Source organism: Vicugna pacos, chromosome 9 (genome assembly GCF_048564905.1).
Source record: "Vicugna pacos chromosome 9, VicPac4, whole genome shotgun sequence".
In the NCBI taxonomy this organism is placed as follows: Eukaryota; Metazoa; Chordata; class Mammalia; order Artiodactyla; family Camelidae; genus Vicugna; species Vicugna pacos.
The window spans coordinates 55,439,720-55,466,231 of record NC_132995.1 but is presented as its reverse complement, the minus strand read 5'-3'; the positions used below and the strand labels follow the sequence as shown (position 1 = coordinate 55,466,231).

General features: G+C 39.1%; 1 protein-coding gene and 1 long non-coding RNA gene across 5 annotated transcripts in view; one reads left to right on the top strand and one right to left on the bottom strand.

The window, feature by feature from the left end:
• Positions 1–5,824: 5,824 nt before the first annotated feature.
• Positions 5,825–26,512, bottom strand: part of WARS2 (tryptophanyl tRNA synthetase 2, mitochondrial) — an 86,326-nt gene continuing 65,638 nt past the window's right edge. For all 4 annotated transcript variants that reach the window (XM_006216139.4, XM_072967897.1, XM_072967899.1 and 1 more), the window contains 3 exons: positions 25,159–25,244; positions 8,272–8,390; positions 5,825–6,363 (listed from right to left, as the gene is read on the bottom strand). In XM_006216139.4, the coding sequence (XP_006216201.1) occupies positions 5,915–6,363; positions 8,272–8,390; positions 25,159–25,244 (654 nt within the window). In that variant the 3' untranslated portion in view covers positions 5,825–5,914. The remainder of the gene's footprint in view (positions 6,364–8,271; positions 8,391–25,158; positions 25,245–26,512) is intronic.
• Positions 13,532–16,629, top strand: LOC140698236 (uncharacterized). The gene is made up of 2 exons (XR_012075864.1): positions 13,532–13,624; positions 15,921–16,629. It is a non-coding gene; the product is annotated as an uncharacterized lncRNA (long non-coding RNA).

Below are 26,512 nucleotides of genomic sequence, written 5' to 3'. Positions count from 1 at the left end.
AAAACTACTGCCCTGCCACATAGAAGGCTCTCACAAAATGTTAGTTTAATTGAATTGAAGTAATCCAGTTGGAAGGAAGACACTAGACAGAGAGGCTAGTAAGATTAGTTATTAGTTGGGATAATAGCTAAGGCATTATAACAAAGAGCTCCCAATATAAAGGGGCTTAAATATGATAAAATTTTATTTCTCATTTAAGAGTCTAGAGGTAGTGGGCAATCCAGGACAGAAAGCCAGCACTGCTTCCCAAGTCCAGGGGCCCAAGCTGGGGGCTGATGTTCCCCATCTTTCTCTTGTGGCTTTCATCCATGGGTCCAACATGCTGTACCAGGAAATAAGGAGGGGGAAGCAATTTCCTTTAAAAAAGATGTGACTTGGAAATTGCGCATATCACTTTTGTTCATATTCCACTGGCTAGAACAAATTTATACCTTGCTGCAGGGTAGGCTGGGAGATGCAGTTCCTACCTGAGACTATGTACTTTCTTAAAATTAAGGTGAGCATTCCATTCCAAAAGGGAAGAAGAGACTGGATACTGGGGCATTAGCTAGCAGTCTTGGTCACAACAACTTTATGGCAAATCCATGTATAAAGTGACAAATATCTGGACCATAAACACAATTAAGGTTCTTTGTGTATCTGTGCATATTGTTTTCTGGGGGAGGGGGGTTAAATGGGAGTGGCAGAGAGGCATTTATGCCTAACACAGAGGTTGTTACTTCAGAATTAAGATGGATCAAAAGGCAACAACTCTTCCATTTACCTTGACAGGTCAATATGCCAGTCCATTAAAGGGACCTCAGGGTGTTCTCTCCTCAAAAGATGACTAAGGAGGGACAGGTTGTTTGATGAATATGAAGTTGTAGAAGGTGTAAGAATGGCACTAAAGTCATGATGGTGCTGGTGCAGAAAGGACAACGGGGCAGAGAGTAGATAGGAGTGGTGTGCACAGTGGTAGTTACTGCAGAAAAGTGAGAAGGAAACAAGGAGTACACAGGTGCCCAGACACATATGAGCTGGTGTTAGAAGCTTACATTGGCTGTAGGAGTGTGAGACAGCAAGGAGGGCTGACAGAGACATGAAACCTACACAAGTATCAGGCGAGATCTTGAAACGGTAGGAGTGAGAGTTGCGAAGCACTGAGCTAGAAGAATGCGAGTTGAAAGGTCTCAGGAGGAGGTGTGTTTTGTTTCTCTAGAAAAAAGTAGAAGCAGCAACAGGTAAGAGAAGTAACAGCAGTAGCTGGATCGAGCATCCATTTAGAGATGGGGAGTGGGGAGTAGGCACCCCAGAGCAAAAGCACATACTTGGAGACAGTACAGTTGTATCAAATACCAAATACTCTATTTATCTGAGAGCCACTGGCCATGACATCTAGAAGCTGTATTTCCAATAATGAAGAGCTAATGCCATAATTGATGGAGCCCGGAGAGGTTCCAGACTTGGAAGACTTTGGCTCTAGTTGCTGTTCTGCCTCTCACTGGCCTTCCATGCTCATCTCCACACCGGCAAGGAGCCTGAGGGTGGGAACTGGGTCTCATTTCGAATTCTTGATGCTTAGATGGTGCCTGCAAAACAGGCACTCTACAAAATGCTTGCTCACTGGTTATGTTAAGACGGATCCCCATGGAACTACCAGCTTTGTTGGTAAAAAGTAATAATCAAATATTGAGAATTTCATGTGGTTCAATCTAGTATTTCCATTCTCATTTTGCCCATATACTGTATGATTTGCTTTTCCCTAAAAGCAAATTTCGTGTTTCTGTGTTCTAGATTCTGATTGGAAAGCCCTTTCTCCTCTCTTATGTCTATCTTCTTCCTTCCCTAAACATCTTGGTTAATTGCTCATTCCTGCGCTCATGCAGCATCAGCTAGCTAGTGTTTCTGTGTTCTCTAAATTATAGGCATATTTCATTTCCTCTGTACTTTTCACAAAGCAGGCCCTACATAAACTTGTCATAATGCTGGATTACATATCTGAGGATAGGTCATCTACGCTCTGAACCCCTTCCTAGAGAAATAAGACAATCCCAGCCTAGCCAATATAACAGAATTGTTGAAAGTTAACATATGAGGTTTTAAACAACAGTAAAACCTCCAGAACGACTGTCTATGAGAGTGTTTGAAAATGTTACATGCTAGTGATAGGCAATCTGTTTTCAGCTCAATTTCAGGGAGGAAGAGACTCTTCCCAGCCAAAAAGATTTCAAAAGACCCCCTTCAGTTGACAGAGTAAAAAGAGAACGTTGATCCCACAGGGAGAACCCACAGTCGATGAGAACACAGAGTTATCATGTTGAAGAGAAAGAGACCAAGAGCTGCCCCACTGCACGCACAGTCACTCCCATAACACAGGCACACAGCACTTGACAGAGCAAACTGGAAGGAACAAAGTCCGGGAGAAAGCAACCTAAAGACGGTGCTGTGTGCACAAATGGGGAACTTGGGGGAATAATTATAAGAGCACTGAAGAAAGGAGGCAGGGAGAGAGCTGTGAGGGCTAAGAAAATGGGATACACAGGAGAGGATTAGAATCTAGACTAGTCAAGAAGGGGCACACCACTTCCTTGGCACTTTCAGTTAAGAGGTACCACTGGGTTCTAACTAGGAGAAACTATAGACTAACAATAAATGTGTGCCTTCAGACGAGCTGATGAATCTTACTTCTTATTTGAAAAAGTAGCACTAACAGTTCCTAGGACTGATATAAATATTAAATGAGACACTGCACATAAGCACACAAAGTGCCCAGCATATAGCAAGTACACAATACATGCTAGTTTTTGTTATCTAAGAGACTATAGGTGTAAGTTTGGGAAACTATATGGCCTGTCTTTCTCAACTAATCCTTTTACTATCTTCATGAATTCCCCAGTTGAAGAGCTCTCCGGGAAGTGGCCTCAGTCATATGGGCTTGACCTATGACAAGCAAAATCAGCTGAATGCCTTAAAGCAGCAATGTCCAATAGACATTCCAAGGATAATTGAAATATTCTCACCTGTACTGTCCAGTACACTAGCCAGTAGCCATTGAGGCTATCTGGCACTTGAAAGTGCTGCTGAGGAAATGGGGTGGTGGTTAAAGTTAAATTTAGTTTAAATTAATTTAAATTTAAACAGGTACATATTGGACAGTGCAGCCTCAGAGCACATTACCCCAAACACACCAGAAGACATTGTGCAGGAGCCACTGTGGCCTTGTGAGATTCTGGATCCTACCTGTTAGAAGCTGAATTATCTTAGGCAAATTACTCAACCTCCTATGCCTCGGTTCCATCCTGAGGAAATATGAGATTGATAACAGTATCACTTTATTGGGTTATGAGGACTAAATGAGAGACTACATATAAAAGCAGTGGGTCTTAAAATTGAGCAAGCATCAGAATCACCTGGAAGGCTGTTAAAACGGATTGCTGGGTTCATCCTCAAAGTTTTTCCGCGATAGGTCTGGGGTAGAGCTAGACAGCTTGCATTTTTAATGAGCTCCCAGGTGATGCTCATGTTGCTGGTCTGGAAAAACACTGTAATAAGACATTTAGCAATGGAGCCTGATACACAGTGAGGACGCAATGGCGTTACTGTTTTATGATGTGCATTTTTATGGTCTGCATCAGGAAAGTTTCTGGGGGAAAAAACCCATAATTTATTAGGACTCCGTAGCCCACGTTCTGACATTATTTTGATAAATGTTTATGAAGCATCTACAAAAGGCAAGATACCCTCACCGTATTCCGAGTGACAGTCTGTCAAGGTGAGTTTGAAGTAGGGTTTGTCAGTAGATGGAGCTACAGAGCACCAAGTTATTTGACCATTATTACCACCATCTAAGTATTTTTCGTCATTTCAACTCTCCACAAAACAACTGGAAAATAACAATGAAAATCACCTTCTCAGGTAAGCCACAAGTTGGATTTCTCTCCAGTTTTTCATCCCGATGAAAAGACTGTGCTGAGGCCTGTAAATGGTAATTGGAAGGTATGTGAACATAAATCTAGGTTCTGGCCTTGGCTCTTTTATAAACTTCCTGAGCTCCCTTGGGCGCATCTCTCAGTCACTATGGACTTGAGTCCTACCGTCACTTTCAAAGAGCAACAACAGGATGCTCACAAGCCCAACCTCATCTCTATAGGACTTTGCCCCCTAAAAGTTATCACATGTCATCTTGTTTCTCTCCTCTGAGATTTTTTTCCAAGGTGACTTTTGTTCTTTGGAATGGAAGCTGTTGTAAGGGGGTAAAAAAATAAACAGTTGGATAGGTCCACCTTTAATTTAGTCATTTTCCAGTATTCATATTAGGGTTTCCTTGGAAGGAAAAAAAAAAAAAAAAGAGCCTTGGAGGAGATATGCCAAAGAGGCTCTAAGACTCTAGACACCCTATTACAAGAAAAGATCCAAAAAGGGTCTTTTAATTTGGACTCTAGGATGCAGTGTTTGGTATATTTCTATCTGTTCTGATAAAAGGATCACTTTACTTCTTTCTCTTAAGAAACATGAGTAAAAATTCATTGCCCAGTATACTTGTCTCCTATGTATAAATGGTGATCATGGTAGCCACTGGCAAAAAACTTTAAGCAATTTCTGTTACAAAATCAGTCTTTCTAACTGGTCCTGGTGGGGTGACTCAGGATGGTCATTTCCACTTTCAGGTGTGGGAAAGAGAAGTGCAGGGAAGCTAGGTTTTCGAGTGAGTTGCTGCTACTTAGATGGAGGTGGAGGTGAGGTGCAAAGCTTCTAATCACTGGGAAAATCTGACTCAGCAGACCTCACTAGTCTTGTAGTAGGGCAGAATATACTTTGAAGTGTCCTCAAAATAAGAGGAGACAGAACTTGGGACCTGCTTTAGGGGTCCTGAGAAGCAAATGTGACCAAGGTTGGCTGAATTCAGATTTAAAGCTGGTAGCTATGGGATGATCTGCTGATATAAACAGTACCTGTAGTTCAGGTCTTTCCAGTACTCACCTTCATAAATAAAAATGCTTGGAGTCTCAAACATGCTGCCTCTCAGGGCTCTGTGTTGATGACAAAAGCACTATTCATAGGAATATGGAGTAAAGGTTTTGATCTTGGATTTGCTTCTTACTTGCAGGGTGATATTGTACAAGTTAATTGTCCTCTCTGAGCCTCACGTTCCTCAGGTGTAAAATGGCAGTCCCTCTCCTATATATTTCACTGGGGGTTGGCGAGATTAAACTGAGAGACAAATGCAAGGAAAGGCTTATAAAGAACATAATCCAGGGATCTGGGCTTTTGTACAGTAAATCAGTCGAGTTGAAATAATGCAACCTTCTCAGGTTATATTATGTATTTCTGAATTAAAACAACAGCAAATAATCCTTGCTAGAATAGTCAGTGTGGTTTCTCAGGAAATAAGTTAAGCTGATTAAATACATTAAAGCAGGTACCATCTCAGTGCCGAATGAATGATAATCATCAACTTATTTTTATGAGGTCTGAATACAAATTGGTCCAATTGCAGCCCAAGGACTATGTCTATTATATTACTTTTTAAAGGGTTGGGATAGGTAAGTGAGCACCTGTGACAATAAGTACTCCAGACAGACACAATGATACCCCTGTTTGCCAAATACTACTCACCTCAATCACATTTGTGTGAATAAATTAAGGCCAAAGAGTGTGTCTCAAATAACTGAGGATTCAGATACCTATGCCTTCTTCGGTGGGTTTTGTTTGTTTGTTTGTTTGATTTGTTTTTGCCACAGAATGTTGCTGATGTGATTTAGAACACTGCTCTATTTGAAGGCTACAAATCATTATTCATCAAATGAAGCCAATAATCAGGTGTCCCAAATAAAGCGTCCACAAACTTTAATTGTTCCCTGGTAAGGAAAGCTGCCTTTATTGGAGTGAGTAGACGGCAAGATATAAAAGCCTTTTTGTGATTAGTCGAAACTTCCTATAGAAACCCCACCAATTTCTTCACCTCCTGGCACACGGGATATGCTAATTCTTTGGCTTTCGCCAACCCATCTTGTAAAACCTTGTCTAGGTAGCCCTTGTCCATCTTCAGTTTTTCAATTTCACTCTTAATGGGAGCAAATTTCTCGATCACAGCATCTGCCACCACCAGCTTGTAGCGAGCAGTGTCGAAGCCAGCGCTGCGGCGGACCACCTCCTCCACTGGGAGTCCGGTCACTGCCGCGTGGATGGCGACCAGGTTGGAGACGCCCCCTCGCTGGGCCGGGTCATAGGTGACCTCCGAGTTGAAGTCCGTCACGGCCTTGCGGAACTTCTGCACTATCTCCTCAGGGCTGTCTGTTATTCGGACAGTGGCCAGTTTATCGGGGTCTGATTTCGACATTTTGGCAGAAGGATCACGCAGGGATTTCACCTTCTTCATCGATGCTAGGTGGAAACACCAACACAGAGGCACGAAAGACAAAACCCAGACCCAAAAAAACAAAGACAAAAACAAAACAAAAAAAAAACACCAGTAGGAATGTCAGTGTCTAGATCTTAAGAAGTGCCAAGAAGATCAAGTAACTTTATTATTTTTACCCAATTAATACCAAATGCTCATTATAAAAAAAATTCAAGCAATTTATATAAGCATGAAAGTGAAGATGTTAGAAATGTTAGTTATTTCTGTCAGTATTCTGTTGATATTTTCATGCATCTTTTTTTTTATTAATGGACTATTTTTTAAGAGTAGTTTCAGGTTCACAGCAGAATTGAGCAGAAAATACAGAGAGTTTGCACACAGCCCTCCCCACTCACACATATATACTCCCCTACCCTCAACATCCCTCATCAGTGTGGCATATTTGGTACAATCGATGAACCAACATGGCAGGACACATTATTATCAAGCAAAGTCCATAGTTTACATTAGGGTTCACTCTTGATGTTGTGCATTCTATGCGTTTTGACAAATGCATAATGACATGTAGCCACCACTATAGTATCGTGCAGAATAATTTCATTGCCCTAAAAATCCCTTATGCTCCATCTATTCATTCCTCCCTCCCTCTGATGCATCTTTTAATGTACATATATACATAAAAATGTACAATCTTACACAAATGAAATTGTATCAATCATACTGTTTTTGCTGTGAATACCTGTTAACAAATATTGTCTATTTCTTTCCCCTCTGGTCTTCCCTACTGGTTAATCACCCCTGCCAACAACCACTGCCCCTCCTGCCCTCGTGCTGGTTTACACAACCTGTGGCATCTTTCCATTTCTTTACCCATGATTATGTAAGTAATTGCTAACACACACATATACACGTGTGAGAAAGAAACAAGTGACTTGTTTATTGCTCTGATAGAATCAAGATGTTAAGCTGTGCTTCATAAACCAATGTTATTAATAATTGCCTAATTTATGGCTTTTACAGAAACATATAAAGTTAAAATAGGTAAAATAATAATTGGTCAAAGCATTAAAATAGTCCTTATTGCTAAAAGAAGGTGATTTCAATGCATGGGCTTTGTGTGAACTGTCGGAATAACTTAGAAATTTACAGCCGCCTTATGCTTCTAAATTGATACTAGGCATGAGTTACACTCTCTAAAATGCTGTCAGCTTAATAACGATGGACAGAGCTTAAATTCAGTGATTTCTGCCCTTACCACAAGTTTACATTGCTACCAAAATGCTGATAGAGATTTACAGCTTCTTCCCTCGAGAAGATTCCAGCGCAGCACAGCCTTGCAAGCTGCAGGCGAGGTTTTGGATTCAGTAGGTAGGTTGCACATTCCGTCTGGGTCGTGCATTTAAGAAGGCAGAATGCGAGGATAATGAATGCCCTCTTGTTATATCTAGATTATGATCCGGCAGTTCTTACACTTTTGACTTCGTGAATAGGGAACACAAGGTCAACTGGCTTTGGAACCAGAGGCCTCAATGTAGGGCCCAGGTTTGCCACCAACCAGATCCATGACTTGGACACAGTATCAGCCTTGCCAAGCCTTAGTTTCTTTCCTCAACCACAGAACAGGGAAAGATACCTGCTCTACTAAATGAGATGTGTTTTTATATATATAATGCAATATTTTATAACAAAAATGATTATTTTTAGTTTCTAGTCTCTCCCATATTTTTCAAACTTTCCTCGTTTTTTTTTTTTCAATAATCTGAAGAGTCCTACATTACATTACAGAAAAGGATACAATTCTCATTACAAATCCTGAAGCCTATCCATGACAAAGCCAAGTTTAGTCCCAAGAAAGTTCCAAGCCTCGGTCCGTCATCCAATCCTCTCTTCCAAATGCACCCTGATTTAACAATTTCACATTTGTTACTTACTCAGAATGGACTTGGGCACCGGGAAGAACTCCCCAAACTTCTTGTTAAACCCCTGCGCTAGATCCTGAACCAGCTCCATGTGCTGGACTTGGTCCTCTCCAACAGGAACGTGTGTGGACCTTTAATAAAAGACAGGCAGGAAAATTCAGCAAGGCTCCTGCTTACACTGAAATGATATTGCAAGCAGCTGCATTTCCTGTGCCTATTTCACTGTTGGTGTTCAACAAATGTTCACCAGCTACAGAGGGAATGTTGAGACCCAAGTCTTTATCTGTGTATCGGACAAATGCCAAAGAGACGTTTGTCTACTCTAGTTCTGTTTCTTCCATAGCAGAAGAACACAGCCATCAACACCAGTGTGACAGGCTCTTGCTGGGAGGGAGGAATGGTATCTTAAACAGCATATGCTCTAAGCATACTTGTATTTTAAACTACTCCCCATTCCCTCACCCAGTTGGCACATATTATCCTAGCCTTGACCAGATGCTTTTTACTTCAGAGGTGGTGTTTACACTTGAAAGACACTCCACCCCACTCTCCAAATCAAAGATGGCAGAAAGCTCTTTGGGCAAGAGTTTTCCCTCCTTGTCACACAGTGGGTAACCTAAGATCTTTTTGGAATATGCTCCTTTGTTTTCAAGTAAACTGCAATCACGAGACCATTAATATTCTCCAGGGAACTTAAAATAAATGAACAAAATCTATTAGTACAATGTAGATGGATCTCAAAACAATGTTGAATGAAAAAAGCAAGTCACAGAAGACATGTAGAGTCTTCTCTACTTGTCTTTTGCATGTAGCTGCTCACTTGTAAATCTTAAAAGTACATACAATAACATTATATATTGTTTATAGGTCCATATATAAAAGTACAAAAACATATTGGAGATTCCTCCACAAATGCAAGATCATAGCTGCCTCTAAAGAAGGAAAGAGAATGGGTCTGGGGAAAGGAACAAAGGGCCTGAATTTTATCTGCAATATTTTATTTTATTAAAAAATGAAGATGTGAAACAAAAATTATCAAAATATAGGGACTTTAATTATTTTAATCCCATATATAAAGTTTGCAGTGTTGGATCATGAGGAGGTACATAAAACAAGGGAAGAATTAATCATTATAGAGAAGTCTTGAGGGGGAAAATTATACTAAAATATTACTGGGGAAGGAGACAGGTAGTTTTAAGTCTTTAATGTCTGGCTAGGAATTTACATTTGATAATACAGTTTATAAAATGCTGCAGTTTCTTGATCAAGAATGCTTAACATTCTTCCCATGAGAGCAGCAGCCTTAAAGTCAACTTGAATATTTAAATGATAATTGTACATACGAGTGGAACAATAACAACTTTTAAAAACAACCACAGGAAAGAAAAACTGCTACAAAACTATGGTACTTCGTTATAGAGAGTATCTCCTAGCCCCATGGTTAATTAGTCGTCCTTGAAAAACTGTCAGAGATATTATTTTCCTTGCGAATGACTGTCCACAGCTACTGGTTTATTTAACATGGTTGTTCAGAGCATAAGGAAATGAAGGCAGCTTTGATTACCATAAAGACTAGCTACTTTAGCCTTGATTTCAAAGTATACGCTGTCTGACTTGATTTGATATATACTAGCTACTTTAGCCTAGATTTTCAAACTACACAGTAATCAAAACAGTATGGTACAGACACATAGATCAATGGAACAGAATAGAGAGCCTAGAAATAAATAAATGCAGGTATTGTCAATCTATGACAAAGGAGGCAAGAATAGACAGTGGGGGAAAGACACTCTTCAATAAATGGTGCTAAGAAAAATGGACAGCTATATGCAAAAAAATCAAACTGGACCAGTATCTTATACTACATTCAAAAAATAACTCAAAAGGATAAAACACTTGAATGTAAAAGCTGAAACCATAAAATTCCTAGAAGAAAACATAGGGAGCAATCTCCTTGATATCAGTCTTAAGGATTTTTTTTGGATCTGACTCCGTAGACAAGGACAATAAAAAAGCAAAATTAAACAAATGGGACCATATCAAACTAAACAGTACAGTGAAGGAAACCATCAGGAAAACGAAAAGGCAAACTACCAAATAGGAGATGTTTGCAAATGATATACCAAGTAAGGAGTTAATATCCAAAATATACAAAGAATTCATATAGCTCAATGTAAAAAAAAATCTGATGAAAAAGTGGACAGAGGACCTGAATAGACATTTTTCCAAAGAAGACACACAGATGGCCAATAGACTCATGAAAAGATGTTTCACATCACTAATTATCAGGGAAATGCAAATCAAAACCACAATGAGATATCACCTTATATCCTTCAGAATAGCTATAATCAAAAAGACAAAGAAATAACAGGTGTTGGTGATGATGCAGAGAAAAGGGAACCCCTGTGCACGGCTGGTGGGAATATAAATTCGTGCAGCCACTATGGAGAACAGTATGAAGGTTCTTCAAAAAATTAAAAATAGAACTACCATAAGAATCAGCAATTCCACTTCTGGTTATTTATCCAAAGAAAATAAAAACATAAATTTGAAAAGATTTATGCACCCCTATGTTCATTGTTTACAATAGCCACAATATGGAAGCAACCTAAATGCCCATTAACAGATGAATGGATAAAAGCAGCTGTGGGGTGTGTGTGTGTGTGTGTGTGTGTGTGTGTGTGTGTGTACACACCATAATAAAATATTACTCAGCCATAAAAAAGAACGAAATCCTGCCATTTGCAACAACCTGGATGAAACTGGAGGGTATTATGCTTAGTGAAGTAAGTCAAAGAAAGACCAATGTTGTATGTTTTCACTTATATGTGGAACCTGAAAAACAAAACAAATGAACAAACAAAACAAAATAAAACAAGACTCACAGATACAGAGAACAGACTGGTAGTTGCTAGAGGGGATGGGAGTTGGAGGGTGGGCAAAATGGATAGGGGGGATAGAGAGGTACAAACTACTAGTTATAAAATGATTAAGTCATGGAGATGTAATGTACACCATAGGAAATATAGTCGATATTGTATTAACTTTGTATGGTGACAGTAACTAGACTTTTTCATGGTGATCATTTCGAGATGTATGTAGACATCAAATTCCTATGTTGTACTCCTGAAACTAACATAAGAGTATATGTTAATTCAATTTTAAAAAAAGACTAGCTACTTTACTACAGTAACTAGACTTGAGAAGATTTTGAAAAATTCTGAAATATCCCTCATAATTTTGCAATCATACTTAATTTCTGCAAATTACTTTCTAGTCTTTGTTTTTGTCTCTATGGATGCATACTTTTACATAACTGCAGTTGTAATATGCATACCATCTTTTATGTTAGCATAACAGGTAGTTCCCATGATTCTATGTGTTCTTCATTAACAGAATTTTAATAGATGCATAAAAGTGTTTCTTACTATAGTTACAGAACTATAAGGAGCGTACATTATTTTGCAGCAGATTCTTTTGAATATTTACATAGGGAGAAATTTTGATTCAAGTGAAAAAAATTATTTTTTATAATAACCCAAAAGTCCTGTGGAGACAAATATGTTGAATGAGTGTTCAATACTTTTCAGCCAAAAACAAGGTATGATTGCCAGTTAAGAAACTAATTTTTATATCGCAAAATAATTCTGAATATATCTCCAAAGGAAATGTTGATAAACGTCTTGAATGTTAGAATAAGCAGTAGGTGTCAAAGCAACTCTTTGACATCTTTTGCACAGAAGCAATATATTTTATTTATTAAAAAAATCCCTGAACATTAGCTATGTTTTCATATAGCCTCTCAAATACCTATGCAGTTGCTACTCTCATTTTTTGTGTATGTGACTTTGGGTAAATCATAGAATTTCTATCATAGAAAACTTTCTTACTATAAAATGGGAGTATTAATATTTACCCCATACTATTGTTGTGGAGATTAAATGAGATAATGCATGTAAAGTGCTTACCACAGTGCCTGGAATTTGCTAAGCCTTAAAATAATGGTAGCTATGTAGGAAAGAGAATTCTGAAATGGTAGACTGTATTTCAGAAAACTGCTCAAGACACATATCTCAAATAACTAGAGGTTCACTCATTATCTAACTCTGATTTCAACTTTTCTCTAGCTTGGCCAAAAAGAGGGACAGTTTATGAGGTGGAAAAAAAAAGTCCAGGGTCATCATGCATATTTAGCTAAGTGGATAACCAAGCCCTGATGAATATTTATTCATTCATGTATAAATTTTCTCAGGAGAGTAAAAAGAAAATCAAATCAACAGAGGGCAACGTGTTGGCTTAGTCTCCTTTTGTCCCCCAGATGTTGACATTTCTGAAAACATGGTCATGGCTCTGTAGTTCTCTCCCATCATTGGAGAGCTTATTAACTTTCACCTGAGGATCCACATGTCCCTTCTCTTCTGATGATTTTAGGGCTCTGTCCCTAGCTCTGCCATCTCTCTGAAGGGTTAGGACTGGATCTCTGCCTTCCTACTAGACATTGGTATTACATATCCCATGTTTACTTCCAAACTCAACACTAAAGAATCAACATTCCAGTTTTAAAATGATGTCAGCATTGCAGTCCAAGATAACCTGTCTCAATTTCTTACTAAAATACTCTGGAAGACAGAGGAAAAAAAATAACTGAAAATTAGCATCAAGAGTCAAACATATAACTAGGAGTCTTAAGAGGGTGGGAAGAGATAAATTGGGAATTTGAAATTTGCACCTCTTGAGGAGTGATGGAAATGTTAGCTATCTTGATTGTGGTGGTGGTTTCATTGGTGTATGCATCTACCAAAATTCATCAAATTGTACATCCGAAATATGTGTAGTTTACTGTACAGGAATCGTACCATGATAAAGGTGTTAAAAAGAAGAGTTAAACCTAAAACAGAATTTGAGAAGACTTTTCATTAACTGTGAAATCAACAGAACTGAACTGAAAAGAGCAACTAACTGAGCTTCCTGCAAAGTCAGAGCAAATGCCCCCATTGTTGGAAACCTATCCCAACTGGAGATGAGGACAGACATCCCTCTGTCACAGCTAGACTGATATTCTGATATGGAACCCTTTCTCTTCATCAGCCTGACTCTTTCTACATTCTGCTCTCAGGAAACATTACAAGCAGTGGAGGCAGCAGGAAGTGGTCACGGTACACTGTTTCTTCATAAGAATGAGAATGGAATTCTATAACAGCACAGACTTGTTTGCCTTGTCCATTACTGTACCCCAGGAAACAGAATGTTTTCTGACTGGGGATGGGCTCCACTCAAGGAATACCTGTTGAATGAATGAATGAAAAAGTAAACTGCTTAAGGTGAGAGACTGAGGCAGGATGAGACCTGGAAGCAGAGTATCCTGGTAAGGCTGTTCTTTTTCACATGATACATCTGCTCAGAGAATGCAAGAGCTAGGCAGACAGTAGGAGGAAATCTATCTCAGACCAGAAATACTAACAAAGTTGAGCAACACAAGCACCTGGGTTAGGAGCACAGCACACTATTCTGTCCTCCTGTTGGATTCTGTGCAGGGACTTCAATGAGCATCAAGGTACGCAGACAGTGGACACGAGGGCCTTTCATAGATTTTGTCTACTGACAGGCACTATTTGAATATAGTTTTCTTGTTCTGATATGGATTTTTAAAAGCCGAATACATAAGGAAACTGTAAGTAAAACAGAAAGACAACCTACGGAATGGGAAAAAATTTTTGCAAATGAAACCAACAAAGGCTTGATCTCCAGAATATATAAGCAGCTCATACGACTCAATAAGAAAAAAATAAACAACCCAATCCAAAAATGGGCAGAAGACCTAAACAAGCAATTCTCTAAGGAAAACATACAAATGATCAATAGACACATGAAAAAATGCTCAATATCACTAATTATCAGAGAAATGCAGGTCAAAACTACAATAAGGTATCACCTCACACCAGTTAGAATGGCCATCATTCAAAAATCCACAAATGACAAATGCTGGAGAGGCTGTGGAGAAAAGGGAACTCTCCTTCACTGCTGGTGGGAATGCAGTTTGGTGCAGCCACTGTGGAAAACAGTATGGAGTTTCCTCAAAAGACTAGGAATAGACTTACCATATGACCCAGGAATCCTGCTCCTGGGCATATATCCAGAAGGAACCCTACTTCAAAATGACACCTGGACCCCAATGTTCATAGCAGCACTATTTACAATAGCCGAGACATGGAAACAGCCTAAATGTCCACCAACAGATTACTGGATAAAGAAGAGGTGGTATATTTACACAATGGAATACTATTCAGCCATAAAAACCGACAACATAACACCATTTGCAGCAACATGGATTCTCCTGGAGAATGTCATTCTAAGTGAAGTAAGCCAGAAAGAGAAAGAAAAATACCATATGAGATCGCTCATATGTGGAATCTAAAAAACAACAAACAAACAAGGCATAAATACAAAACAGAAATAGACTCACAGACATAGAATACAAACTTGTGGTTGCCAAGGAGGCAGGGGGTGGGAAGGGGTAGACTGGGATTTCAAAATTGTAGAATAGATAAACAAGATTATACTGTATAGCACAGGGAAATATATACAAGATCTTATGGTAGTTCACAGAGAAAAAAATGTGACAATGAATATATATATGTTCATGTATAATTGAAAAATTGTGCTCCACACTGGAATTTGACACAACATTGTAAAATGATTATAAATCAATAAAAAATGTTAAAGAAAAGCCCATTACATAAAAAATCAACCAATCAATCAAACAAACAAACAAGTAAAAGAGCCCAAAACAGAGCCTATGAAAAATATTGTGGAACAAAGGAAAGGGAATTTTACCCTTTAGATCCTGAGGAAGGTCAAACATTTGAAAGTTAATTTTATAGTTGTTTTGTTTTTGTGTTTTTAATGGAGGTGCTGGGAATTGAACCCAGGAACTCATGCATGCTGAGCACACACTCTACCACTGAACTATACCTTCCCCCTGTTCTATTTTGTTTCTTAAAGAAAATTACTTGGTAACCTCAATAGGATTCAAAAAGCCATGGCTATTATAAGGTATGAGCAAGAAATCAGAAAAGGAGAAAAACAGGTGGTGATAGAAAATAATAAAATGAAGAGAAAGTGAAATGATGAATTAAAGAAAATCAAACACACAATAGAAGAATCAGGAGCAGTAGGTGCAGAATCCTAAGGACAGGTCATATCAGTGACCTTGGAAGAGAAACATGAAGCTCTGTAGGACCTCACAGCAAGAGGAAAAAGAAAGAAGTATGACAGGCAAATAACAGGTAGACAAAACTGAGTATGCATATTCAAGGAACTAGGCAGGTTTCAGGGAAAAAAACCCTAGAGACTCACAACAAAACACAACCCAGAAAAATTTGTAAATCACAAAGTTAATGGAAAAAATCCTATACATCACAGTCAAAAATAACGACAAAAATAAGAGAAATCAGGTTAATAACACAAAATGGAACTATGTTTATAGGATTGTGAGAAAAAAGCATTAAAAATCTAGCCATGCTGTCTTTTAGATGTGAACTATAATGATCATTATTATGATGATAATAAAGTAGCTAATAGCTATTGTATACTTTCCATATGCTGTACACTTTACTAAGAATTTTTAATGTATTATTATTGTACTTCATCCCATTTTACAGATGAGGCAAGCTGAACAGAAAGAAATTCTCAGGCATGTAAAGGACTGGAAAAATTTTTGATTCAAATCTATGGACTCAAGAACTTGGAAATGGAGATGCCAAGGTATAAAGATAGGCTGTAAAGAATAAAAACATTACGTCTAAGTTTTGGTAACAATTCAAAATAGAAAATAATCTAAAATCAAGCCATTTATAACAACAATCTTTGTTGAAAAATCCCAGGTTAGTTTACAAAATCAAAAGGAAGTGTGAATATAGACTGAGAACCTGAAAGTGTGATTAATAATCCATCTTACATGATACCATATCATTTTTTATCTGGAATGATTTAAAAAAGACTCAAAAATGTAATTTTGAAGAGTGAGAAACATATACAAGTGGACAATGTCCAGACATTACATGACCAGAAAACTCTGACCCAAAATCTCTGGAGCACCGAGCCCAGGAAGCCAAACCACGTCTCTACAGCAAGGGGCCCAGCACAGTCAAGACTTGGTCAATGACTGCCAACATCCCAATTCTGCGTCCAAGCTCTGTGCAACCAGAGAGAGTCAAATATGCTTCCCAAGCCAACCACATATGATGCCCCACTTCTAGTCAAGCCTCTCCACGACCCTGCCTGCCTTCGAGTCTGCAGAACACAGAGTGACAGTGGCTGGCTCTCCTGCTCTGGCAAACTCTGAATAAATAGCCTGTATGTTCTCAGGTGGGAGGTCTTTGTTTAAAGATGATCACTACCAGAATTAAAAACAGAATGCACACCTTCCAAGTCGTTGGAAGAGATGAAAGCAAAGAAAACACCATCTATATAGCAAAAGGCAGAAAACACTTAATGATGTGGAAAAATATGACAAAAAAAAAAACCCGGGATGTAAATTTTTTCGAAAATACATATAATGTGTATTCATATACAGGAGGGGCCACAGTTGTTTGAGTAAGGGGCTCTGGTGTCAGGCAGTTCTAGGGTCAGAGTCCTGCTATGTCACTCATCAGTTGGGTGTTCCTGGGCAAATTATTTAATCTAAATATGTTTTTTTTTATTAATAATAGTCCCTACTTATGGGATTTCTTGAGGAGTGAGTATAATAATGCATGCAACTCTTGCAGTTTGGAGCCTGGAAGAAAGTGTGCAAACAAGGAGTGTTAGCCTCAGAAACTGGTTTGGAGGAAGTGCACCAATATGTTAGTAAGAATGGAAACAGTAGCTAATACTTAATAATAGTTAATAGCTAACAATACACTGAAATAAACCTGTAAGAGACCACTGACTCTCCCACTGCTAGATCCTATCAAGACAGAAAAAGCAATCGTGTATCCTGGAAAGTACTGTAATTCAAATGTTTAGGGCAGGGAGCTGGATCTACTGAACAGACTGCTCCTCTGTTCTACCAGAATGTTCCTTCCTTAACTCCTGCCCACTAGTGCTTTTATTTCAGGTCTAAGCTTAAATGTCACCTCTTCGGAGAAGCCTTCCCTAACTACACTCTCCAAAGTTGGCTCTGCCCTCTTATTCTTTTTCCCCAGTATCTTATTGATTTTCTTTATAGTATTAATCCAAGTCTAATTATTTTATTTCACTTGTTCGTTTAATTGTATGTTGTTTTCTCTCCTGCTAGCTTTTTGAAAGCCTGTCTTGTTTTTCAACCTATTTCCAACACCTGGTAGAGCTGCCTGTTAGGTAGGAGGTGCTCAATAAATATTTATTCAATAAACAAAATGATCTTAAGAGGGAGTAACTTTAGTCTATACAGTTTTATACCAAGAGAAAAATGATAATCAAATCAGCTCATGATCAGACTGTTTAAATCACAGCTCCGCCAGCTGCTATTGAGTTACTAGCCAACTTTCTTCCAGTTTCTGAGCCTCCCTTTCCTCTTTAAAGTGAGGATAACGATGGTGCTTACCTCATACTCCTGTTTCCAAGATTAAATGAGCAAACCAAGCGTAGTACTCGACAGCGAGAACTCAGCAAGCATTGGCTAGTCACATACTATATATTCATTACTATCTGACACCATAAAGGACAAAATGGTAAAAGATACTATTAGGGACCCCTTGGTGTGAGGTACATTGTGACTTTTTTCAAACCAGGACCATTTTCACTTTTTGATAGCTGATTCACACCACAAACATAAATATCAACATATAATCCCAGGGACAGTCACAGATCTGGGCAGCAATCCTGATTTGGGTAGAATACATATTGCAGACTGACAGGTCACATATCTGATTGGGTAATCCCCAAGTATAAATGGTATGTTATAGGAATTCTGAGGATTCTTTTAATTTAAGGAAAACAGAGAGAATAATGAAGAAAAAGACAAAAATCCAGAGACCATGAAAGAGGATCAGGATGTAGTTTCTCTTCTAAGGTCAGTGAATGACTAGGCAATTCTACAACACGGTTGTTAGGCCACGTCCAGTGCTTTCTTCCACGCAGCCTGGAGCCGAAAGTCACTGGCTCAGTGAGTGGTAAAAACAAGAATGTTCCTTTTTATGTTTCCCATCAGTGTCCACAACCCTGTACACATTCCTCTTGGAGGTGTACATGCACATGTCCCATCCTTCTAAATTCCTCTTCTTTGACTGGACTTCGCAATCCCATCTTGTAATTACAGTGAGGCTGACCTGCAGAGGTCAGCTTGACTCCCCTAAACCAAATTAGCCAACAGGGCAGGTTAAAAAGCAACTACAGTAGCCCATAGGAAATCACAATGGACTGCAACCAACACAGAAAAAACAATTACCATAATCAATACACTTTAAGCACATCAAAATGAATATTTCCACATGTCAAAATGGTTCCAGATTCACAAAGCAACCAAACTAAACAGAAAACACATTTAGTTTTCATAATGACTCTGCATGCGTTTCTGCCTTATGTCGGAGCCTTGCCTCTTTTCTTACAATTCTGTGAGGTTTGGCTTTAAAAAAAAAAAAAGGATTAAAAAATTTTAATTTTTTTCACCTGGACCTATTGCTCCACTTGGCTTTTTCATCTGATTTCAGTTTGTTTGTTTCTAGCCTTTCCTCGCTCTGCTCCTGCTGCTCCTTTCACCTCCTATAATTTATCTTGGCCCTTAGTTCTCATCCATTGAGTTTACACTTCACATTAATTCAGCCTGTCTTTGATTCTGCTCGCTTATGGGGCTTATTCTCTTCACATTTTCAACCTCCCTCCTCATAGTCTTCCTTTCACTTCAAATAATTTAGTGCTTTTCTTTTAAAATTTATACTGTCCATAATGATATCCATATTAATATTCTTCTCTCTCCCCCCATTTTCTTTTTCTTTTTTTTTTTTTCACTTATCCTGACAGTACTTTCTTAGACACAACATAAAACAAAAGTCTCTCATAATTCTGATTGTTACAACTTCTGTCACATAATAATGCGTCTGATCTTCTTCTTTGGTGACTAAACCGTTTTTCTTTCGCTTAGTTCCTAGTTACCTCTACGTTTCCTTAGGATCCACTCCACCCCTCTGGCAGGATTAGTGTCCAGATGAATAATTATTGCCTACATATATCTGCTCACAGAGATCTGTTCTCTTATTTTTTCCCCCTACTTTTTTGGCTGTGTTTGTGCATTTTCAGTGCTGCTGCCTTTAACCATCCTGACTGGGAAAGGAGTTCGGTGCTGTTTTTCCTTCTGTAAAGGATTACTTAACCACCACTGGTTGCTTGCTGGGTATACTGTACTGTATACTCAACTTAGCAATTATTTATGAAGACCTATGATGTGCAAGGCCTCGTGCCAGTACTGTGAGAGATATAAACAAGACTTTGTCTTCTAGGGAGTTAAGTCTTCCAGGAGGAGAGAACACCAATTGAAGATATAAATTCTTCTGGCTGGTCCTCTTAGAGTATTCCCTATCTCAGTGAATGGCAACACCATCTATCCAGTTGCACAAGTCAGAAACCTGGGGTCGTCCCTGACAGCTTTCTCAGACACATCCAATCCATTATAAAGTCTTATCCATGTTACCCCCAACATCTCTTAAATCTCTCCATTCTCGAAAAAGATTATGAAAATGAATATATGTACATATAGGCATGACTGGGACATTATGCTGTATGCCAGAAATGGACACACTGTAACTGACTATACTTTAGGGAAAAAAGATGTATACACTAAAACTATAATGAAATATCAGCGGGAAAGCTTCTAGAAAAACAAAAAAAGCTTAAAATTATGAGAGAGCTTTTCAAATTTGATGTGCAAGTAGACAAAAAATAAATAAGACCATAATCCAAAAAAAAAAAAAAAGATTTCTCCATTCTCTTCATCTTCACTGTCACCATCATGGTCTAAGTAGATTAGTGGAAGAGCCTTTTAATAGACTGCCCCCACCGCTCTTGTCCCTCAACAACTCATTCTCTGTCTTTTAATCAGCCCTTTTTTAAAAGTACAAATCGAATCACTTCACTCTGTCCTTAAAAGTGTACAAAATGCCTCCCCTTGGTTTTTGGAGTGTGTACTGGACTGTCTGTTGACCCCTCAGCACTGTTCTCTCCCTTCTACGCTTTTCCTTGATCTTCAGGGGCTAGCAGCCTTAAGCTACATTTCTAAGACTATCTTCCAGTAGGGTTCTGGTTTAGCGTAGGCAATTGCCCAGTAGCTCACAAGTGAAACACAAAGAGAAGAAATTATTGCTTTGGCAGTTGCAAGTAAGTATGTGGACATCAGCACTGAAATGAGGACTGGCCAGCAGCTCTCAGGATCTCATAAAAATTTAGGGTAGTCTGGCCTCACAGAGAAAAAATGTAATTCAAGAACTGGAAGTCCCCAAAGCAGCTTTGGGAACCATTATCTCAGCTGTCCTCAATGGCAGTGGCCTGATCCTCAAACATTATGGCGACTCAGCTCCTCTCTGGAATTACCAAGTCTTAAGTTTCTGACCAGGCATCTTCCTCTCCATACTCTTCACTTTGGTTGGTTTTGGCTCTTCTTGCTCATAGCTCCTTGAGGACTCTGTTTCCACGTTTTCCTATGTCATTTCAGCTTTTGCTTTCACTACCTTCTTATCCTCTTCCCATGTCTCCCTCTTCAGGTTCTTGAGAAAGAGAAACCGATTAGCCCAGAAAAGCACTCTCATCTCTGTTTGAGCCGAATTAGTGGTACCTCTCTAAAACTTCCTTTATCTGTAAAATGGGAGTAATGCCACCTAACTATCTTACAGAGCTGTTGTGAGAATCTGAATAGATACCGTATATGTAGCAGCTAGTATGACACCTAACAAACAAGGCTCACCACATGTGAATTCCTTCTTCCCGTTCCCTCAAGTCCATGCATAGTGACTTTTCCTGGATTAGTGGCATTATAGGTATTTAACAAGTATTTGCTACATATTAATAAAAGCTATGTGCGTGTTTATGTATATATCTACATATATACAGAGAGAGAGAAATATTTATTTAATATACATCAAGTTATTTGAAATTAGATATTTAGAAAAATAACACAGATGCAAAATAAAAACTATAAACACTAGTTATTTGGGGGTATTTTGTTTCTCTTCAAATACTTGCTATTTTATTATACTCTCAAGCTTAGGATGGTTTCAGCTGGCCATTCCTGGGTTCCTTACCAAGTTCTGCCCGAACAATTACATAAATCTTTCACACACTTATCTGGAAGGCTCCTCTTCCATTCCCTTCCCTCATGTTTGTTCTCCAGCCCACCAGGTACCACTCATTCTAGTGCTGATTTGGCCAAAAGCAAACATGAAATCTATACTTGCCCTGCACATCAACATTTTGTGAAGAACTCACATAGATTTGCTGGTGGGAGAAAATATAGATTTTTTTGTATCCATCTATCTACTTTTCGTTTGTGTATTTATTTATACTTATAATGTATATATTCACAGACATTCTAAAGATGAACTTTTTCAAAATCCAGAAATATCTGAAACAAAACCAAACAAAAAATACACCCAAGTGCTTGAGCTCTGTTATAGGGAAAACAGTGGTGCAGGTTAAAAACCAGACCTGGGTTTCAGTTCTGCCTCTGCTACTTATTATGGAGCAATTAGGAATCTCTAAACTTGGAAGGAAGCATGATAAGACAGAAGAGAAATGTATGTTAGCAGAATAAATGCTGTCATAAACAGAGCTGGTTTTACTGTACTTGTCTGCAGGCTTTGCAGTGGTCCAAATGACACACATGCCCAGGAAATGTGGGATATGTGTGATGTGGCCACGGCACCCCTGGGTACCCTCAAAGGAAGATGGCAGGAGAAAAGAGCCCAAAGGAACAGAGTCTATGAGCTGGAGCATCTGTGGCTGGCAGCAGGAGGTCTGGCCTAAGACTAGACAGGAGGGAAATTCAGGGCTATTCCTCCTAAGAAAAGGAGCTTGCAGGTACCAGCTCCACATCTATGGTCTAATTACGGCGTTAGAGGTAGACAGTTTCTGGGCTAAGGTAGGAGACAGTCATCTTGAATATAGATAATTACCTAGTTTGATAGAAAAAGACTTTTATCTGTTTGTTTTACCAAGTTATATGCAAAATGCCAGACTCCTGATGGAGACAGATAAAAATCTGCCACCAAAATCCTCCTTTCGGAAAGTAGGAAAAGAAAAGCATCTAATGGCATTCTTTACTAAGAATATTCTAACCACCAAGTAGATCAGTATGAGTTAAAGAAGGAATATTTATAGTTTGGGAATTTTTTTTGCTACCAGGACTGGGCTGGGGAATAACTGAGGTGAAAAAGAACTGCTTATCCTTGGAAGCCTGACCTAACTGTGAGAACCTACTGATGTGGTGACTGCATGAGGCAGACAGGAAGCTATCAGGAAGCTCTTGGTGTTTACTTGCCACCTGTGAAATAATAATTGTTTCATGTAAGGAAAGAGGACACTGACAATCTCAGGCTTGGCTTGAGAAAAGGTGGACTGTATGACAGATTGGAGGATCTTAAGGAACTATTTTTGCCATTGTCAGTCTTGTAAAATGTTGCTTGTACTGTATTTGTATTAAGTACATACTAGGTAATATCAATTCATACATAATTCGTTTAATAACCCCCTGAGCTATGTCCCATTAACCCACTTTACAGATGAAAGAAACTGTAGTATTTTATCATTCTGCCAGTTGTATTTTGGGCAATCAATAAAAACAAATTCATCATCACTTTAGCATATACGATCATGTATCGCTCTGGTTGCTCATGTGACGATCTTGCCTCCTAACAGAACAACTGGCTCCTTTAGGAAGGTGAGCACTGGCTTCAGCAGACCATAATCACGCTCTGAGGCTCCCCTGTCCACGGTCTGACTGCACTGCTTTGGGCAAATTGCTTCACCTCACTAGGACGTATTTGTAAAGCAAGGGAATTGAAGAAGAGGCCCTTTAAACTTTCTTCCCACTCTGTGCTCCATGGCTCACCAAGAGGGCAATCATTCTTGTTCAAGTTTACTCTTTTACACAGCCTTGAGCTCTTGAACTGTTAAAGAAATCTACTGTGCTTGTGTGCTTCCAAACCCTGATGCTGAAAAATCGCAGCCTTTGGTTTTATGAAGAAGTAGCCCTTGAAAATGAAATTAGATGTAAGATTGAGATCGTCAAAGACATCATCATCATCGATCATAGTCAAGTGACAGACATAGTTTTAATCCTTTAACAAGGATTTTTCTCATCTTTACGGATGACAAAATCAAGGTTGTTTACGGAATCTTTCTAAGTAAACATGTTACCTCACTAGAATATATATCTTTAGACCCTTATTAAACTTTCATTTGCTACTCTTGGAGAAAAGTATTCTAGAGTTCCCAGGATAAGTCAGAAGTTACTCATTGTAAATAATAAATGCTATCAAGAGTCCAGCATTCAAGTTAACACAACAAACAGACACATACTCTCAACATACAAGTTTGGATCAGAATTAAAGACAGCCTGCATGTACTCGTGGAAATTCATTATGTGGGAAGCTCAGCAGCTGCTCTGGTTGTTTCCATCATAACGGCGCAAGGGCTCTGGGGTCATGTCATGGGGTACGTATACTGTCATCTCCATGCTATTATCACATTTACATGCAGAGAATTCTACATTTCCCATGGAAGAATCACTTTAATGAGGTCAAGTCCTTAGGGGTAAGGGGTAAGAAGACTCACAGAGTTTCTCTCTTTCCTCAGAAGCTTTCACAGTGGCCAGGCTTGGCTATGAGTGCACACTAATGAGGAGGCTTTACCTTCTAGAAGGCCAAGTGGGGGCCCAAGGAGGGTGATGTGGGGATAGCAGGGAAGAGCTGGGAAAGCAGTGGGGTCAGAAGCCCTGGCCAGCACTGCAGAGGGGACAGGCATTGGCATCCTCTGACTGTAGTTTTGAGACCTGTAAGTGGCAGTAGTAGTTGACATATAGATTATGTGGCCAAGAAAAGTGAGGGTACCTTGTATCATGTTGAAAGACTTGCTCTCAACCTGCAGGTCCCAATACAGTAGCTACTGGCCACGGGCAGCTATTTAAATTTAAATTCATTAAAATTAAATAAAAGTTAAAATTCAGTTCCTCTGTTAACATTTCAAGTGTTCAATAGCCTCATGTGGCTAGTGGCTACGGTCTTAATAAATGCAGATACAGAACATTTCCATAGTCGCAGCAAGTTCTATTGGATGGCATTGCTTGAAAGTCTAGATTATATGAGAAATAAACACAAAAATAATTTTTTAAACACATTTTTTTTAAATGGAGGTACAGGGGATTGAACCCAGGACCTCATCCATGCTAGGCATGCACTCTACCACTGAGTTATACCCTCCCCACTAAAACCCTTGAAGTGTAATTATTACTAGGGAAGGATATCTTCCATAGTGGTTAAGAACACAGACTCTGTACCCAAACTTTCTAGACTCAAATCTTGGGTCCAAGCCTTGCTAGCACATGACCTTGGGCAAGTTACTGACCACTTGGTGCCTTATTTTTCCACATCTGTAAAATGGGGATGATAATGGTATAAGTTTTATAAGGTTGTTGTGAGGATTAAATGGGTTAATGTATGTAAAGCACTTACAACTTTTTCCAACACATAGCCAGTGCTATTTAAGTGTTAGCTCCTAACACTATTAGTTTCAACACTGAAACATACTCTATCATTTCGTATTATTAACTGGGGAATAGATGTCTGATCCTTTCTGCACCCCTCATTCCCCGTGAACCAGATCTTCTTGAGCTAGGTGAAACATTCTCTTGTCAGCACGAGCACATCTACAACCAGGGTGAGCCCTGCCCCTTACTTGTACAGCAGAATGTCGGCTGCCTGGAGCACTGGGTATGTGAGCAGGCCCACTGTTCCGCTGTGCTTCTCCGTGGCAGTCTTTGCCTATGAGGGTGAAAAGAGAGGAGGGAAACAAATCCAACATGAACCTAATGCTAATGTGAAATTAAGAAACCTTTAAAGCAAAGGGTGATCTGAAGCCACCTGTAACAACATTCTATCTCAGTTCCTTTTAGCAGCTCCAGCCATCTTCCAGCTGGCTTGTCCTTATGCTCCAGGTTTCGGTGGGAATAAGGTGAACCTACTTCCCCTGGAAACGATCCTGCACTGTCACTATTTCTTTTTCATTTTATTAAAGCAAGAGCATAAGGTTTTCTAGGCTCCGAATCAAATAAATTCCAGATTTCACAGGGGAGGTCAGAAAATACCATGAAATTAAATTTCTATAAATTAACATTAGCTAACATCAAATGTCCTACTGTTTGCCTGTGGAAACGTCCTGAAAAGTCTCACACTGTGCTATTGACAAAACTATCATATTCCTTTAAAATCGCATTAAACAAAAAACAGTAACAACAAAAATCATGTCATTAAAAAGTGAAACTAAGAGATATTGTCATCTGACCAATCCTAATGATCTGTCTTGATCTTCGGGTGTTAAAGCAGTGGGAGTAAAGAGATTTCAGTAAACAACAGACCAGAATAGCTCCTTAACAGGGAAGCTGGTGGGAACCCTAGAGGTGGTTATTGGAAATACCTGACAGCTGGTGAGCAGTGGGTGCTGACTGTGAACTACCAGTCCGCACAGGCTGAGTACGAGCCTGTGTGACTCTGACCCCCTTGCTGCAGGCAGTCTGGCTTTCTGAGTAGAGCTACTTATTAGCAGGGACTGTTATGTGCAGACTGGTAACTGCTAAGACCCAGGTATGTTGTCTCTTATGTATAAAATGATAAATGGACATTTTGGTGTATAGGTAGGTTTTATTTGTTTAGTTAATATGAATCACTTCCCTGAAATCCAAGGATTTCTGAATGAACCGAACAACTGAATTTATAAACTTGCACCCTTTTAAGGACCAAGAGCTTGTGCTCACCACTCGGGCTTCCCCAACCAAAATGCAGACACACCCTCTGGGGCTGGGGCTGAAAACAACAGCTTCTCTCTTTAACCATCTTAATGTTCCATAATTTAGTTACAAGCTTCTGGTTACTTCAGGTAGTTTCTAGCTCACAGCACTACTAATGCTATATAGGCCACTTACAGGAAATTTCAAAGTCTGAATATACAGTTCCTTCAGAATCTCTCCTCATTACAGTGTCCATGATAAAGGCCAGTTTGCAATGATCACTGGGTAATTATAATTAAAGGTTAG